Here is a 19,432-nt window from a genome sequence, read left to right as displayed (position 1 = left end):
GACTCACAAACACAAGAATATTGGCCCTTTTTTCATCTATTCAGGCATTCAGTATCAAAGCTCTTGCCAGTAGTTGCTTTGCTTCTTTATAGAAGGGAGTTAAAGATGAAATACCAGCTTTAAAATGAGAGTGTTAAATATATGTTACTGCTTATGTTATTTTAAAGAGCTGTGCTGCATCTCTCCCTTTTGAATCTGATCATTCATGTCTTGGACTCACCTGGACAGAGGGTTTCCACTGAAGTCTGCGATCTCCAAGGCCCTGCAGAACTTAATGCTCTCGGGGATCTCAGGAATGTCTTCAGGAGAAAAGAGAAGGTGGAAGGAGAGGGAGGGGGGACAAGACACGGTCAGCACCATGGATACACAGATGTAGGGTGTTTGGGGGGAAGGGGGGCATATTTTATAGAGCAAATCATTTTAAGTTCTTTGTAATCCCAACCAGATTTTCAAGAGCAGACAAGTAAGAGATGGATGATGAACAAGGGTGGACATGGAGCAACCGCACAAGTTTCAGCAATATGATTTAATAGATGTCACAACTGAGCTCATTTTGTCCCTGTGTCTGTTTATAGATTAACTCCAGCTGTTACTGACGTCTAACAGTGATGGTAATTAAAGGAAAATGTGAAAAATGAAGGCAGAGTTGAACAAAAAAAGTGGGTTAAGCTGTTTTTGGAAATCAAAACAATGACATTGTCAAGTTTAATGACAAGTGATGTTGTCTTGGAGCATGGGAGTTGTTATCTCATTGTTACACAAGCACTTCTGCTGCAGGCAGAATCTCAAGAGCTGGCGGCTCTTAGAGTGTAATTATGTTAGTTTTCATTATTACACAGATGTAAGTGACATGAGTCAGTGTGAAAAACTCATAAAACACATACTTAAGAATACATTCCCCTGCTACAGCAAGCATAATCCTTAAGTTGTCTGTGTCTGACAATTGTTTTAAAGATCTTGAAATATGTAAATAATCAACTGACTAAAGTAAATACCATAACTCTTGTTGTTTTTATAGATTAGAATGCAGAATTGTTACATATTACAACTTTGTGTCCTCTTTGTTTGCTGGGCTGGTTATCTATTTTTAATCTCATCTGTTAATATTTAATGAAAACCAGTACATGATTTAATTGGCAGCTTTGTATGGTCTTTTTATGTTTTTATTTGTATTTATTTATTATTATTATTTATCAATTTATTTACTTTGTCTCTGCTCTCTCTCTAAATTATTTATGTGTATGCATGTGTGTGCGTATGTGTGTTTATATGTATTTTTATTTATTTATTTTATTACTTGTCTTCATTTATTTTGTCATTTAAAATTATTTTTCAACAAAAAATTTCTTCAAGTGTTTTCTATTTATTTATGTTTATTTTAGTCATTTCATTTTTAATGTTATCCATTTTATTTCATTTCACATGTCTGAGCCCCTGTTTGATTGTATTTGTTTTGTCTTGTTGATACATTTAAAAAGTTACAAATAAATTATAAAAAAATAATAATATTTAATGAAAATCAGTCAAAGATGTGTGAGACATACTGTTAGTTTTCTTGTAAAGCAGAGAAACATAGTGCTTACTAAATAACACTTAAGATTTAGAATTTAAATTAAGTTATCTCCTCAACGTTTTGCTTCAAGGTCACTAGATGACTGCACCTCATCCCTTTATTTCTTCCCTTTGTCGGGTGACACACAGCTTAAAAAAGAAAGACATCATTTCAGCTCAGCTCCTGGCTGCTCAGCCTGATGCACATAAAGAAGAAACCTGACACATTGCCCTGACAAGGTGCAGAAATCTCTACCCCTGGATGCTGCAGGTGCAGGTTAAGAAATCCCTGCTGAGCCGAGCAGCCTTTGACGTTTATCTGGCTCAGCGATGTCCTGCAGCAGAGGAGCGGGCGCGCAGACAGGCAGACAGATGGGAAAGGCCCTCACAGGCCACTGCATCCTGCTCACACAGCACTTGATGCAGTGTGGAGCGGAGCAGATAACTTCTATCTAGCATGTAGGCCCTCCCTGCCAGTGCTAGAGAGTGTGAGGGAAGAGTGGTGCAAGGACACGGAGAGGGCAAGATATCTGCGTGGGTGGTGTATAAATCAAACAGTGGCCCCGAATGAAACGAGGTTCACCTTAAGTCTTTCTTTGCTGTGTTGTGTTCATTTCTTGCTTCTACTACTGCAGTTTTTAAGAGCAGGGAGACTTGTTATACATGTCTGTTGTGCTCAGAGGTAGACAGAATAATCTGGCAAAGAGGGCAAGCAAATGTTTATATAATGGCTGCTGCTACATAGTTGATTCTCAGACTGATTTGGCAACTCTCCTGCTGCTTAACCCCACATGGGAGATCACTTTTAGACATTACCCTACAGACGCTAATCCTGTTGTTGTTGTTCTGCGTCTTCAGGGTGGTCTCAACAAGCGTGGAAGCTTATTCTAAAACATGTCATTAAAGTAATTGTGTGTTAATTGGTTGCATGGTGAGCGTGTGTGTGTTCTCTTGTACCATTTCTGGAGATGTCCAGCTCCACCAGCTGCATGAAGTTGGCCACCTCAGGAGGGAGTCTCTGGATCTCATTGTCACTCAGGCCGAGCTTCCGGAGGTTCAGTAGTCTGAAGAAAGGCTGTGAAGAAAAAATGATGCCTTGTTAATTCAACAGAACATGGAGTACTTATGACAGTCTGACAGGATGCAACAAGGGAGGATGGTTGAGGAATCCATGGTGATAAAAACATTGCAAGTGTTGCACGAATGGGGCTGCGATTTTTGAAAATAAGAAATTATGTCTTTTTGGAAATGAAACACTGTTCTTGAAAAATTAAAAAAATAAATCTCAGAACCCAGAAATGGCACATTCATACTGCTTTTCATGCAGAGCACCTTTCCAAAGTGTCAAAAATATTCATTTAAACGACACCAAAGAACCAGGGGAGCAGAGCGTCACATTTAGGAAGCCATAATCTAGGAATGCCAAAAAATGTTCTAAAAAATTAGAAAACCTTTTTATATTCGAGTTGATTTTGACATGTCCTTACTGCCTGTATAATCACATCTTGTTATACCATGTGATTTTTGTACATATTTTTATTTTTTAATTCTTATTTTATTTATCTTTTTTAGACTTTATTTAATTATTTTTATTTCATTTATCATTTTCAATTCATTTTTCTACTTATTGATTTTTTTTTTCATTTTTTCCACTTTATTGATTTTTTCATGTTATTTATTATTCTTATATTTTCTACTTGATTTTATTATTTATATGTTATTTATCCTTTTTTTCTATTCTTTAATTATTTTTATTTCATTTATCATTTTTAATTCATTTTTCTACTTATTTATTTTTCTACATCTTTTTCATATTTTTTTCATGTTATTCGCTGTTTTAAATTTTTTCTACTTGATTTTATTATTTTTATTTAATTTGTCATTTTTAAAAAAAAATTCTACTTTCTATATATATTTTGTATTTATTCTCATTTAAAAATTTTCAACTTTATTTAAATTTTAAAAATTATATCCTAACTTCTTTTTCTTCCGTCTGACTCATCAATTTGTATTCTGATTATTTCCCTTTTCACAGCGATATTTAGGCCTTAAGAGAGCAAACAGAAGTGTTGATTGATCTTAAATTTACTACTGTGCTACAGACACTTCTCTCTGCCTCCACAACTATAAAGCACACATACAAAGCGTCCTGTATATTCAGACCAGGCTGGTCTCCAGGACCAGTTTTAAAAACATTCCAATCATCATATTCCCAAAAACTCCTACTCGCCATGGCAACACCAACCAAACAAAGTGGCTTTGGATGGGAGCGCTGCGTTGAGTGCCGAGGCTGTAGCTGTGCCAAGTGCTTTCACAAGAGGCTGGTTGTTGGATGGGACGGCGTTCAGAAACATTCCTCCGCCAGCCGCACTGTGTGTGCCTCTGTGTGTGCCTCTGTGTGTGCCTCTGTGTGTGCCTCTGTGTGTGTGTGTGTGTGTGTGTGTGTGTGTGTGTGTGTGTGTGTGTGTGTGTGTGTGTGTGTGTGTCTCTCTGTGTGTGTGTGTCTCTCTGTGTGTGTGTCATCTGCTGTTAAGATGGACAGACAAGACAGACGGGCCGGGAGCAGCAGGAGGAACAAGCCAGAACTATGCAGTTATTAACCCCTCAATCAGTCCCAGTTCTGCAGCCTACAGAGGACCCACTGTCTGTCTGCAGCCAGCTCTCAGACGCACAGGCTACGAGGCTCGGATAGACATCTACAAACCTGGAGCCTTGACCCTTATTCAAATTAAACTCTGGGCTGTAAGCAAGGTCCTCTCCTGAAAACAATCACTGTGTGTCAAATACGAGACATTAATGCGTTAAAGAATCCAAGACATTTCCAAGCTCCTCCTTCGTCCCTGTGACTGAAATCTCAAAAATGTAGTGCTCCAACACTCCTGTGAGCCGACTGTTGCATAAACACATGGTAAGTCGGATAACACAAGACCTTCTTTGATGTGAGTTGTCAGGTTTCTACTCGACAGAAGTGTGAAAACACACAAGTACAAACACTCAAGACAACACGCACACTGAAAGTGCTACAATTATGCTGCCAAGAAAAAGAATGCTTCAGTTCAGCTCTGCTCTGTTCAGAGATGACAGACATTTCCTTCTCTTCACTCATTCGATGTATTGTGTTCGGGGTTGAGGTGGCTACTGAAGCAAGGGTTTCTACAGAATCAATTCAGGAGTTCGCTGGAAATGCAAGACAGAGCTTGACTTTGTTTTCCCAGCATCTGATTGTTGATGTAAACTCACAGCTTCATCTGATGTAAAGTGAAACGGAGGGATGACATAAATACAGGACGGGGCTGAGCCAGAGACAGACAAAGAGGGTGTTGGCTCCCTGAGTAGCAGGTGACAGGTATCAGATGGCAGGAACAGGAAACAGGAGCTGTGGGTGACCATGTGACACGGGCGAAGCCCATATGGGAACCAGCCCCCAGGTGGGGGAGGCAACCTCTCCAGCTGACACTCAGACTCAAAGCCTCTCAATGTTGTAGAACACACCGAAGAACTAGTGCTGCAGGTACAAGAATACACATAGCAGTGTGTTTACTTTGCATTAATGGTGATGAGGCTTCAGGTCTGTCTTTTCACATGAGGCACATCTCTCAAACCAGGTTATGTAGAAGGCATATTACAGCTTATCAACAATCAATAGGGGTGTAATGACTCATTTCCTACATTGATGTATTGATTTATATTCCTACGATCCGACTACATCGATCTGTGCTCGGCAAGTTGGCCTTCTGGACGACATGCATCGATCTAACATCGTTTTAAGAAGTAATAAATCGATTGTATCGACACTAGGAAATACCGCATTGGATTTAAGCACGGCAGACTATATATGGATGTGTTTCTTTTGCACTTTTAATGATAAAGGCGTTAAACGTTACTCAATTCAGGCTGCCTGTCTGTGACGTCATCGTAACGCGCCAGCAGACAACAAAACATAGCATGGTGGATGGCAGAGGAGAAGCCGGTGAGTGAGAAATGATCAAGCCACCATTGCGGTCCAGTGTGTGGAAACACTAAATAAGTCGCTCGCTGTATGTAGGATATGTAAAGGTCAAGTAAAGTACCAAGGTAACACAACAAATCTATCCAACCACCTACTAAGGCGCCATGGGATTTCAAACAACACCGACTGTCCAGGCATCTCTTGAAGCGCAAGGTAACCTGGACCCTGTGGAGGTGGTGGCTGACAGGAGAATTATGGCCAATCTGTCGTCTTTGATGAACATTTCTTTTCTATATATATTCTTGTTGAAATTCTTGTACAGTACACCCCATGAATTTCCCCGTTGCGGGACGAATAAAGGAGTATCTTATCTTATCTTAACTTCAGCTCTTCAGAAGCCTCATTGCATACCTGATGCCCTTACAAGAAACAACAGGAATCTAGGTCTGTCCAGTATCAAGGTATTTATTTCACAGTCACACTGGTTGAATTTTGGCTGAAAAGTTACTGAATTGATTCGGATTCGGTTCTTATGAACCAATATCGTCCTTTAATCGTATCAGCAACCACAAATCGTTAATTGAATCGTTGTTAAAAATAATCATTACGCCCCTAAACAATCAGCCATTACTCCATGCAGGCTAAACAAATCACCAAATTAAAGCTTCTGCATCATCAGTGCATTCCTCCCTTCGCTTGATGTCATCCAGAGTTCCTTCAGCAATGAGTAGAGAGACAGTAACATAATAATGCACTGTGAAAGAGTTGTTATGAACACTCACAAAGGTGGGTATTCACTCCTGAGCTGGCGTTCACACACACTCCTTCTGGTGTTTTTCTAGGAAACAAGTGTGAAGAAAGAAGCTGCACTCAGACATTAAAGAAGGAGAAGCCTTGATCATGTTTATTTGTTTAATTCATACAGTAAGACCCTGGATTAATCCAACACTGATATTCAACAGCTGCCCAATCCATCAATGAAAACTGGACCTGATGTTCCGGCTGTTTCCCACCCACTGATTAAACAATAGGGAAGCAAACAGTGCTATACGGGTCAATGGGTCAATTGGAATAACAAGTGGGAGGAGAGGGATTTAGTGTACCGCCACCGTCTCTTTATTGTGTTATTAGTGTGCCGCAGCAGTCTGCTCAGTCACTCTGGCAGCCTTCACAGGGGCGAGCTGGTGTGAGGCAGCACGTTGGTGAGAACTAGTTCGCCACATTTCCTTTCTAACTTTACAACGGGCATGTTTTAATGAGAACTCCTTGTGAGAGTTGTTTGCTAAAGGAAGGGAGTGAAGCTGAGAGACGGGAGGATAAAGTACAGTGGGGGAGGAAGGAGGGGGAGTGCGGGCGGGGAAATGATAGCAGTGTCAGCAGAGGGCAGTGTGAGGTCTCAAGAGCACAGCATACAGCATACAGCTTACTATGAAGTGAGTATGATGTGCTTATTTTGATCAAGTTTTAGAGCCGCTATAATCAGATATACACAGATTTACAACTCAGGGAAATATATCAATGCTTTTTTTAATCAAATAATTAATTATATAATTGCATAATTTGCGTTTAAGCGTGACAAAAATCACTATTTCATGTCTAGATTTATGACTTATATTTACAATTGTTCTAAATATCCACAGTTGAAATAAAAAATAGATCATGCCATACTTGCTCTAAAGATGCTTTTATTGTTAAATAAAAAAATCCACGTGACGCCAGAGATACGATCATTCAAGGGGACAAGTTAGGAAAACAAAATAGTGCTGTATCAATATTTAGTCCCACTCTTATGTCCAATACATGCAGCAACCTCCCGTTCTCAAATATCAGGCCAGTGCAGAAGAGCTAAAAACTGCAGTTCCTCAAGTATCCACTTGAGGCTGGCTCCAGAAGCACCAGAAGCCACATACACACACATTAAACCAATTTAAAAAACAAACACCTTTACAGTTTAATAAACATTTTTACAGCCTGGTTTAAAAAAATATTTTAGTCTTATTCTCACACCCGGTATGGGGGTCATTATTTTTTAACATAAAGGTTATGATAACATTTAGGGATATGGCTGACTTTACGGACAGGCAGTCTCACTTTAGCTTGAAAGCCTGGTTTATACTTCTGCGTCGAATCGACGGCATAGCCTACGCGGTGGGTCTGTGTAGCTCCTGTCCATACGCACGTAGCTGAATGTACCTCTTCAAAAATGTAACTATGTTTGGAATAGACACAGATTTCCTGCATTTACAGCACTTTCAGGATCCCCGCACATCGGCGCCACATCTGTATTATAAACAGCAACATGTTTCAGCTGTGAACATGGAATCGCTGTGAAAAAGTAAACAGACGACCAGACTGAGACCGCACTGCCCTCAAGCGTTTCGGGGGAATATTGCTGCACGACACGGACAAATTGACACACAAGTATGTAGAGCTCACATCCGCGTCAACCACTTCTGCGTAGGGTTGACGCAGAAATATAAACTAGGCTTAAGCCTCTTGTTAAGTCAACCTAAAGTTAGGTTGAGTAAGCATTTCCATTTATCCAAAAGTGTCAAAAATCCACATCCAAAACCAATTTGTGATGTAACAAGACTGCATCCATGTTTTATAAAGTTCATAGTTCAGTACAAAGTTGGGTTCTGCACAGCTGAATCGGTGGCCTACATAGAAGTGTGTGATCACTTGTGTAAAAAAAAAGATAAAAGAAGTGTGTTCCTCTTAAAGTGCTTCATATTCAAGAGTTAAAAAGCTTAAGATGACATGAATGGTGCCACAGACAGCTTGGAGAACGGACACAGCTCACAGATTCTGCTGGACCGTGATAAGGTTTGACACGGGGAGGATCTGGTCCGTGTAACACTCACAATGTGGCCAACTCAAGCTAGTGTGAAATGAGTTCTGTGGTGCGAGTACTTATTTGAGCCATCCTCCATTATAATTATACAGTGAATGAGACCTCGTCACCCCCTGCTCAACGTGTGACTGAGAGGCTCTGTGTGAGAGTGTGTGTGGAGCATCGTAAATACTCTGCTTTGTCTTATCTGCATCACTCTGCTCGGCGTACATTCCACTCAGAGAGCGTGTTTATGCGCCTCAGGATGTGTGCACACGCACTTTTGGATTTTGCCGACGTCCTTAAGTCACAGGAGAGAGGATCCTGTGCTGTAGGTCTTCAAGTCAGCACTGTTTACACAGGCTTAGTACTTTTAGTTTTTGCTTGAGGTTGCCAATAACTCTGGCTACAGCAGTGAGACTCAGCATGTGTGTGTCAGTGGGGCATAGAGAAACATTTTAACGCGCATATTTGTGTGTTCATGTGTATTAGTAGCCGTGGGTGTTTGTTTAAGAGTGTTTATGAGTGTGTTAACGTGTGCTAGAAGAGACTGTAAATTCACAGGGCTGGAATGTTAATGTTTGCGGACCTCACATCACTCCTAAGGAGCTAATTAAAATGTAACGACAGATATCCGAGAAGCAAAGTGGGTCTGTGTTTGTGACACACGTGGGTAAACTGTACGTCCTCTGTGTGCCGCACTGTAACTCAGTGAGCCGACGCTGATGTTCACAGAGGCCGCAGTGTTCCAGTCAAGTGACTCCATTTAGGTTACAGTTTCCCTCCAATCATGCCATCAGACTACAGAGAGAGCAGACTCCTCCTGCCCTGCATACACACACACCAAATCCAAGTCCTCTTACAGAGACTGTTTGGTGTGCAGGAGACCATAGAGAGAACCTAGACGCTCCATTCCATAGGCGCTTTTCCACCACAAGAACTTAGGGGACAGAACTAGGGACTTTACCTCTGAACTACGTGCGTTTCGATCGGAGGAACCAGAGTTTAAATTTAGTTCAGGGGTAGATAATCTCCCTCCTGAAAAGCCTCTGCTTGGGGGGTAGTATTTTAAAGGTCCTGGGACTTTCAGTTGAAAGTAACGGTGTTTAGGTGCATTTCAACCAAGAGTTCTGGGGTCTTTTAGCCCCAGAACTATTTTCCCCGGAACCAAAAGCTTCCTGTGCCCCCACTGTTTGCTGCGTTCCAACCACGAGCTGAAGTCCCGGGTAGATTGTGCAAATCAGGCCAGATACGTATGGGGGGAAAAAAATTAAGATTCATTAATATTTTGAAATCTTAATAAAAATCTAAACTAGTATGCATTCCCAGGAACTCCCTCTGTGTTACAACAACTGTGTAAACTCCACAAACACTGCTGCGTTCAGCCGAAAGTCCCAGAACCTTTGAAAAGTACTACCCCAAAAGCAGGGGCTTTTCAGGCGGAGTTAACTACCCCTGAACTAAATTTAGACCCTGTTTCCTCCAGTTGAAACGCATGTAGTTCAGGGGTAAAGTCCCTAGTTCTGGGGTAAAGTTCCTGCAGTGGAAAAATGCCTTTAGTGGAGTTTACACAGTTGTTGAAACACAGAGGGAGTTCCTGGGAATGCATACTAGTTTAGTTTTTTATTAAGATTTCAAAATATTATTTAATATAATTTTTTTCTCCATATGTCACTGGCCTGATTTGCACAGTCTACCCGGGACTTCAGCATACGTTTGAAACGCATACAACAATGGGGGCACAGGAACCTTTTAGTTCTGGGGAAAGTAGTTTTTGGGGCTAAAAGATCCCGGAACTCTTGGTCGAAATGCACCTCATGTTGCCCTAAATCATTAACCTGAGGAAGTTCATTGTTTTAAAAACTCCAGGTGAAATGTGTGTTAAGAGAAAGGCATGTCTTCTGGGAATATAATAAAACAAAAACTAAACAGGCTGATCCAAATTCATGTCTCAGCTTGACGACTAATCCATGGACACATTTCTCCAAGTTTGCTACAAAGCGGAAGTCTAACACATTACTAAAGCTCTCATCTATTCTTCCCATAACACACTTTTTTTTTTGTTTTACGCTAACACACTTCCTTTCCACTAAGAGGAATTCCTATTCACACATTCCTGAGCCTCTTAATCTCATGCAAAATCTGCCCAGTTGGCCTGGTCCGCATGTCCCCACTCTTTCCGATATCAAGTCCCTCACAATACACACTCACACACACACACACACACTGCTGGGGTGAGGGGGCTCGAAGAGAAGGGGAGGGGATGGAGTTGGGGTAGCGCATGCTTTTGTGCTGGCCTGGTCTCTCTCGGTGTCTGGGGAAATGAAAAAGCAGAGAGGATTTGGTTGACTGAGTAACTTGCTCGGTCACTCGAATGGCGAGCCTCATTACTGCACACTTGCTTCTATAGATAGCTGCAGTCATTGTTGTGGTATAAACTAAACACATGAGCGGCCGCAAGCACAGAACAGCGCCCTGCCTTCAGAATCATTCCTCTTCCTCTTGCTAAACCTCATAGTTTGAGCAACGTGCACCAGCAAGACTGAGACTTCATGCTCGGTCATTTCAAGGCTGGAGCAAAAGTAGCAACACTACTTTGTCAAAACATGGAGTTCTTGCAACTTTAAGTTCTTAAAACGTCTGCTCATGAATGATACTGGTCCTCTTCCCCTCCTCCTCCTCTCTCTCCTCTGCTCCACCTCTCCAGCTTCCCTCCATTTTTCTTGGCAGAGGGACAAAGGCCAAGCAGGCAGTCCCACACAGCAGGGTCTGTCAGTCACAGGCCCCCTCTCCCTGCAGTTCAGCCAGGGGATTCCTCCATTGTCTGAGGGGGCGCAGCCAAGAAGAGAGAAAGAGAAAGAGATAGAGAGAGAGTAAGACAGAGAGAGAGAGGGCTGGATGTGGAAAGACTTGAAAGAGGAATGAGGCAAAGGATCACAAAAGGCAGGAATGACTAAGAAGGATAGAGCAGGCGAGTGGGGAGAGCAGGGCTGAAGAGAAAAGGAAGATTGAGAGTGACGTAGGGAGAAGGGAACTGGGAGAAAGGGAGTGATGGTGGATAATTAATGAAGAATGGAGGAGCGACAATGGGTTCCCACAGAGCTCTAATGGGGACAGAGACTTCAGCCACTGACCAATGAATTATCTCAACGGACCGTGATTTTTACCCCCGAGATTCTTTGTTTTTCAGTTTAAGGACATTTTTTCATCATAAAAGTGTCTTCCTTGTTTGGATTAAAGCAATTTTAAGTTGCTATTACCATACCTTTACATTCACTTGTTACTTAAGCAGCCAATTTCTGCATTTTACATTTGATTCCAGCTTTATTGTCAAATTCAGTCCATGTTTTCTGCATGAAGACAATCGTAGTACTCTAAATGTGGTGTAGTTTGGCTTACATACAGACTGTGTGGAGTACAATACTCTGCCAACACGTCAAACCAACAATACAACCATAAACCTACACACCACTTCCCCTGCCACCACCCACTCTCTCCCACACACACACACACACTCTTTCCTTCTGCTGCTTCAGCTCAGGTGTGTTTGTGAACAACCACAACCAGCTCCGCTAACACACCAGCACTACACAGCTGCATTATATACTGTATATGTCGTCTCATCATGTGTGTTACTCATAGGCTGTATACAATATGGATGTAGTATATGTGACATCACCCATCTGTTTCTGAAGCGCTGTTTTGAGGCCAATCATCGGCGGAAGCCATATTGGAAATGCTCAACCTAACTTCTGTTGAGCTAGTGTGAGGTAAAGAGGCGGGCTTTGAGCCTCCTCTCCAACAGCTACAGTGTTCCCGCCTGTCAATCAAGTCATCCCCGTACAGTGTGTGCCGATAGAGAAATGAGCTCTCCAGACCAAAGCCGTTTTTTGTACCAGGCTGTAAACATGTTTATTCCTGCTGCAAAGATTGTCTGTTTGAATTGGTGTCTATGTGGTTTCCGGTGTTTCTGCAGCCAGCCTCAAGTGGACGCTCGATGAACTGCAGTTTTAATCACTTCTGCATGGGCTTCATATTTTGAAACCAGGTTGCCACTTGGAGTTAATTCAATCAACTTCAATCAAACAGGCCTGCTTATAGATGAAAAAGGTACACATTCGTGCGAATGTCTGCTTTTGTTCCATTATGAAACACAGTGCATCCGTGTGCGACTGTTTGTGCTTCACTTAAGTGGCACTTAAAAGCGATGACTACCCTTTTTGCAGCTTTAGTCACTCAACAGGCCACACAGTGAGAAGGGCGTGGTAAAGCAGGGATGACTGACACAGAAGTTAACTCCCATCTACTAACACCTGTCCTGGTGGCTTTGATCTGTGCAGAGAGCAAACACAGCCCAGAGCCAGGCCCAGCCATCTCTAAGCCTGGTACGTCACATTAAAGCAGGCAAACCCAGGCTGACAGAGAGGGAGATTGGGGGAAGATAAAAGTTGTGGTAATAACTCTGCCCTAGTTAGTAAAGCTAAAATTAGAATAGTAAGAAAAAAACATCCAACGACTACTTGTTTGAGGTTTTTGGCTAAATAGATCACATTAACAATAACACCATTATTAAAAGCATGTTTCAGTTGGTTACTTGCATTAGCTTTAATTCTATCAAGGTTGCATCCACTAATGTTTATCTATGTTTTATATTCGATATCTAGATTTCATTACTGGCCATACTGACTACCCCTTTAAAAAATAGGGTTTAAATAATCATTTTTATTTATCTATCATTTAAAAGGACCATGCATATTAATTAACACTTCTGTAAATATGCCGGAATTAGCCAAAAGGCTAGTTTACATCCGTAGTCCCTTGCCAAATGTTAAAAAGGCTCCTTAAAAAGAAAAAGAAAAGAAGAAAAGAAAAGTTCAAACAGCACCATACGATTAAAATGACTGAAAGCTAAATAAGGACATGATATGACCGTCTTTGAAAAAGTGGCCATGGGCATACACTCCATACATGGAGCAAGACAATCAGGAAGCAGCAATAAGGAAATGTTAAGGAAGACACAAGCAGACAAAACAGGATAACATTAAACAGTGCTGTACACATTTGCAGCTGACACAAACACATTATAATCATATTTCTGACAACTGTGTACCACTAACTAAGACATCCCTCCAACAATCATGTCTTTTGTTAACATAAATGCTCTGTATCAACTTTTTTTTTTAACACTTTTAATTATCTTAAAGTTAGATGTAAAAATACAGCAGTCTACTGTGTGAAAGCAAAACACTGACTACTAAGATTTGGCTAACCTTACACTCTCTACTAGCACTGCAAAGTAATTTACCCACATTGGTTCTTCTTCGCTGCTTTCAAAAAAGTGCTTGCTAGTGCTAGCTGTAAAATAAAAAAGCCCTGAGGAAAAGGAAGCATTTTATGATTCTAAAAGCTCTTGCTAAATTATTGAAGATAGTACCAAGGACATAGACTTAATTTTGCATCCCTGACTAATATTCACTTGTTCTACCCAGGGCAACTAATAACTATAGACATGCTGGTTTAAATCCATCTTGTTCTCTCTCCCCTCTGGACATCCTGTCCTTTTGCTGTGTTGCCATGTTTTCTTAGCTGAGCCTGTGTGGGGACAGTCAGTGAGGAAAGGATGGATGGTCCGAGCTGTCCTGGCTTTAGTTGCGGGGGAAGTACATGTACACAGTTTATGTATGTTTATAATAGTGTGTGAAGGAACTTGTATAAGCTTCCTGGCTTCCAGCGACTGTTTCTGGGTAAACATAGGGAAGCCTCTGATGAGGAAATCTGCTTTAGGAAACGGGGAACTCTCCTGCAGGTCGAACAGAATGCAACCATGACCGTGTGGTCAGCAATAAAGTCTTTAAACTAGCTGCTGAAATGACATTACAGAGAGATAGTGCTACCTCTAAGCTAGGAAGAGGGCTGACAAATTTCTTCCACAGTCAACACGATTAAAAAAACAACCACAGTGACGTCAAGGGCTTCCCCTCGATCCCTCCGGGGAACTGAAATGCCGACAAAGTGCTATTATGTTTCAGCTGATCTTGATTGCTGCCAAATGTGACGCCTGGTATGTTCAGTTTATAGATTCCTCTTTGACAGCTGTATATACCACACCAAGCAGCACTATGTCAAATAAATAGAAAGCCTATATCACAGTTGTGTGTGTTGATGTGACTCTGGAGGAGCTGAAGGGGGAAGATTGAGAGAGAACAGGTGGACAAGGCATTGTGTGAGGCTAAGAGGCTCCTCGTCTCACAAAGAGTAACATATGGTGACACATGCAAATGGACTGCACTACAGATTCAAATATGTACCTCTTTAAAGTTGAGTGCTAACTGATTCTCAATATTAAACATGCATTTGTTTCATTTGAAATTAGGTGTCATGGGAGGGACTTTCGGCAGATAAGGTTGGTATTTACAGTAACCAAAAGCACTAAATGTTATTACACTAAAACACACAATGATGCTTGTTACTGACGATACTGAAGGGGGAGGGGCTTTACATTTTGAGAATGTTTTAAATTGGTCAAGGTTAGGGCTGGGCGATTTTTGATAACGATAAGTACCGTTATATAATTTTTCTCAATATAAATATAACAAATGTTCAATAAAAAAATCGATATAAATAATCCTATATTACACCCCCCAACCACTGGAAAAGGAAGGGGCGCTAATGAGCCCAACGCTAGTTGCCAATACAACATTAGACAGAAGAAGACGGCATTGAACAGCCAATCATGTCGCAGGGTGAGATGTAGGCGGGGCTTAAAGACGTTTGGCGCTGAATGTAAACGTAAATGTAAATGTAAAGGAAGTGCTAAACCTACCAGCTCAAAGCTCAAAGACTCGTTAGTCTGACACTGTGCTGACTCAGTGTTTACTATTAATTTCAAACACTTCATTACATATACTTTCAGGATAAAGGAAGAGCACAGAGACAGCTTCTGCTGTGCATCTTTAACATGTTAAATGTCCAACGCGACCGTAGGACAACTGAACACTGAATAACCTTGATGCATTCACTGCACTGTGGGAAACATCTCTCTGCCCGTGACCCTTAGTAACATTTTAGGGGAGAGCACAACTCAAAACAATACGCTACTAAACTGACACATAGTACACAATTTTTTGGTGTACACAATATATCTTTGTTGTAAATTTAAATCAAATTATGCAAATGACCTCAACCTGAGAAAAATAAGAAACTACAAACTAAAACTTCACAAAAATGTTGTGAAGAAAATACCTGCTTCCTGTTAGCAGCATCAGAAATTAAGGATTCAAGAAGCTTTTCATGGAACTAAATCAAAGCTAACGAACTGTCTGGTTTCTTCAACTTTCACTCAGGAGCAAAAATCTGCCTTTAAATTCAAATTAAACAATGATATGATATTTATTGTGATAATTCTAAATATCGACTGATATGAAATATTGTATCATGATAACATAATTTTCAATATCGCCATGCTCAAGTTAAGGTGCAGAACTACGATTTTGTCATCATCAATAGTGGCTGAGAGGAAATATTGGAGCAACATATTTGCTATAAAAATGTTGTCAATTTTTGATTTTATGGGAAGTTTATCAAAACAATCAATACAAAAGTAGAGACACTTTCCTGTCAGTAATTGCTCAGGGCATGAACTTGAGACAGATTAGGAAACAGTCAACACAGCGGCACTGTCGGTTGACTTTCTACAACAAAGAACGGTGACTGCTTGGTTCTGTAAAGCGATTTCCAGTCAGCATTTTAAAAATAGATAGATAATCCCTCCACTGCAGCCATATTGGTGGGCTAATCACCGCTTTGGTTACTAAAACCGTCGCAGTGATACAGAGAGAGAGAGAGAGAGAGAGAGAGAGAGAGAGAGATAGAGAGAGAGAGGAAAGCTTGCCTCACCAGTCCAGGGACACCATGTTACAACTTGACCAAAACACACAGGAGAACGAGCCCCAGCACAGATTTGCAATCCAAACTAGATTCAAATCAGCAGCCATACATGGAGCCTTGAACTTGATGGTTTAGAGCTCTTACTCTGGCTGGCACTTTGCCTCGTTTCAGGTTTCATAAAGAGCATCGACCACCTGACTCAAACAATCACAACACTTCAGAAACACAATCAATAAGCTTTCATCGACTTCCTACCTCGACATTAGAGGAAGTAGGAGACAATATCAGTGAGAAAATGATGTGCTCAACAAATCTGCTCTGGTAATGACGGGTCACTTAACAGGAGGAGATGATTTAGTGATTAACCAACTCTAAAGGCCCTTATCCAAAGAAATGCAAATGACGAGGGTGTCTGAAAATTCACTGAGCTGAACATGACCACAAAGTGAGCACAAAAGGAGGAGCCTCAAGTCTTGTTTTCACTCATGTTTTAATGGTCAGGCAAGTGCACATAGCCTCCATTCATTGTTGTGTTGAGTTGAACTAATGGCCAGAGAATCCCCGGCTATGCTCTCACACGGCAGGAATGAATGAGTTCACAGGCAGATCAGAAACTGTAGAGGAGGCCCTCCACCTCTCACCTCCACCCACTCCCCCCTGACTGCATCACATGCTCTCCCGTTCTCTTTCTGCATTCCCACAAACATGACACAAAAACCAGAGGGCCCATTGTTTACGGTCTGCAGAGGACGTTTGGCTCTTTCCTGGATGGGCTGGATCCGGTATGTGCTGCCTGCCTGCCTGCCTGCCAGTTCTGCCTTTGTCCCACAGTGAGGCTGTGCTGCAGGGGACCGACATGACAGCCAGGAACAGGGCGCTGCAGAGTCCTAGCGTTGTATATACAAACAATTTTCTGGCTTATAAATACACTGTCAACACATTTTGGGTACTTATACACAAGAGGAGTGCTTTGGCTTTAGACATGCATGATTCAGCAGAGATTACAGAGTCTGCAGGGAATATGACAGAGGCATTTCTGAGGTGGTTGTGATGGTTAGACAGGAAAGGTGAAGATCTGGACGCAATGTACAGACCTTCAGTTATCAGGCCCCTCTCCTTTGGAATCATCTACCAGTCGTGGTCCGGCAGGCAGACACCCTCTCTACTTTCCTTTTTGTTTCCGTTTTTCCACGCAGGAACTTTACCCCGGAACTAGGGACTTTACCCTACCTACCTTACCTTTTTTACTACCACTCTACCTTTTCAACGGTCCAGGGACTTTCAGGTGAACGTAACAGTGTTTGCACAGTTGTTGAAACACAGAGTGAGTTCCTGAGAATGCAGACTAGTTTATTTTTTTATTAAGATTTCAAAATATTATTTAATATAATTTCTTTTCTCCATACATCACTGGCCTGATTTGCACAATCTCCCTGGGACTTCAGCCCGCTGTTGAAACGCAGACAACAATGGGAGCACAGGAACCTTTAAGTTCCGGGGAAAGTAGTTCTGGGGGCTAAAAGACCCCCTGGAACTCTTGGTCCAAATGCACCTTTATAGTTAGAGCTGGCTCAGGCTTGGACCAGCTCTTAGTTATGCTGCTATAGGCTTAGACTGCCGGGGGAACGGGCGCACTGACACACTGGGATCCTATCTTATCAACTTCCCCCCAACCCTCTCATCACTTACTTTAACCCTCCCTGTCCAATTAAAGTTACTAACCATAGACTTCTCTGGAGTATTCTCCTCTATCCCTCTTTTCAACCCCAATTTGGTCGAGGCAGATGGCTGTCTAACATGAGTCTGGTTCTGCCTGAGGTTTCTGCCTGTTAAAAGGAAGTTTTTCCACGCCACTGTAACTAGCTAAATATTGCAATGTGCAATGTTCATGGTGGATTACGATGAGGTAAGACTGAGTCTTACCGTGTCTTGAAGTTTAGTCTCTGTTCATAATTTAACAGAGTACGGTCTAGACCTCCTATGTTTGTAAAAGCATCTTGAGATAATGTTTGTTGTGATTTGGCACTATACAAAAAAAGACTGATTGACTGATTGATTGATTGGTACATCATAAAACTTGGGAGATTATTCCTCCTCATGTTGCGTAGGAAGTTATTGGAAACACTTCAGTGAGAAGCTCCATCAAGACTGGCTGCAAGAAGCTACTTCAATCCTTCACTACAGGAAAAATGTTGAGTATTACAGCTAAAGAAACGACTGAAAAGTTTGTGTTGTGTGTGTGCGAGTGCAAGAGCAGCCTCAGTACAATCGATGCATTGTATGTGTTCCGGTTGTGACCTCCTCTCACAGGATCATGTGGCTCCATCTCTATCTTTTCCAGCAACGGTCTTGGCATCCTCTCTGCTGCAGTGTGCTGCACACAAGGATGTGTCTTTATGTTGCTCTCTCTCAGGAATGCACCCTGACCGTTAAGAGACCGACCTGGAATTAGACAGCTATGAAGGTATCGCAGTCTCACCAGCTTTCCCAGACAGAGAGAGATCATGTTTAAGCTTGCGTTTTCTTTCAAACTGAAGACGCACAGAGCTGGAAATGTAGAGATTTTTTGTACCAGAGATTTCAAATGACCAAGATTTGATTCCAGACTTTGTGCATGCATCATGTACTTAAGCCATGGGATGTTTGCACATTATAAAGTATACAGTTTTAGCTTTGATTTGTGTTGCTATCAGTACATAAAATCAGAAAAGCATTAGCCTACTGCAGTAAGTCTAAAAAGTGGTCCACTAGCAGCATAAAGTCTCCTCTGCAGGTCACTCATGCAGCACCCCAGGCCCTGTGGAAAAATAACTGCTCCACTTAAGGTGTTGATATCAAAAGTCTCCACCTGGTTGTTTCAGCCTGGGGATAAAGTTTGGCTTTGAGACGAGCAGGTTGTCCTTTCTGATCTCTGTTACATGTTTGGCTGAGGTAGAGGCCTGCAGACAGGTCGTAAAATTAACACCCACCAAGCGCCCATGGCGGGAAAAATATTAGTTTAGCGTTTAAAACAAAAACACACACCAGCCAGTGGCCGTTAGAAAAAAATTTGTATTGCATGTAAGGTTTTTGTTTTCATACTTTCGCCCATTTCTGCCGACTGTCAGGCTATTTTGACCCTTGCGGTGTGCTGTACTTGTGTTGTGATTTGGTACGTCCGGAACGGCGTGACGTCAGCTACTGGAGTTCTATTCATTCCCTTTGCTTGAAGA

General features: G+C 41.7%; 1 protein-coding gene across 11 annotated transcripts in view; it reads right to left on the bottom strand.

Annotated features, from left to right (window-relative positions):
* scrib (scribble planar cell polarity protein) overlaps positions 1 to 19,432 on the bottom strand; it is an 84,067-nt gene that overhangs the window by 43,556 nt on the left and 21,079 nt on the right. For all 11 annotated transcript variants that reach the window (XM_034706266.1, XM_034706270.1, XM_034706267.1 and 8 more), the window contains exons 2-3: positions 2,509 to 2,626; positions 221 to 299 (exon numbers count right to left, since the gene is read on the bottom strand). In XM_034706266.1, the coding sequence (XP_034562157.1) occupies positions 221 to 299; positions 2,509 to 2,626 (197 nt within the window). The remainder of the gene's footprint in view (positions 1 to 220; positions 300 to 2,508; positions 2,627 to 19,432) is intronic.

The sequence above is a fragment of the Notolabrus celidotus genome, chromosome 17, assembly GCF_009762535.1.
Source record: "Notolabrus celidotus isolate fNotCel1 chromosome 17, fNotCel1.pri, whole genome shotgun sequence".
Lineage (NCBI taxonomy): Eukaryota > Metazoa > Chordata > Actinopteri > Labriformes > Labridae > Notolabrus > Notolabrus celidotus.
This window is presented reverse-complemented; position numbering and strand designations above follow the sequence as displayed.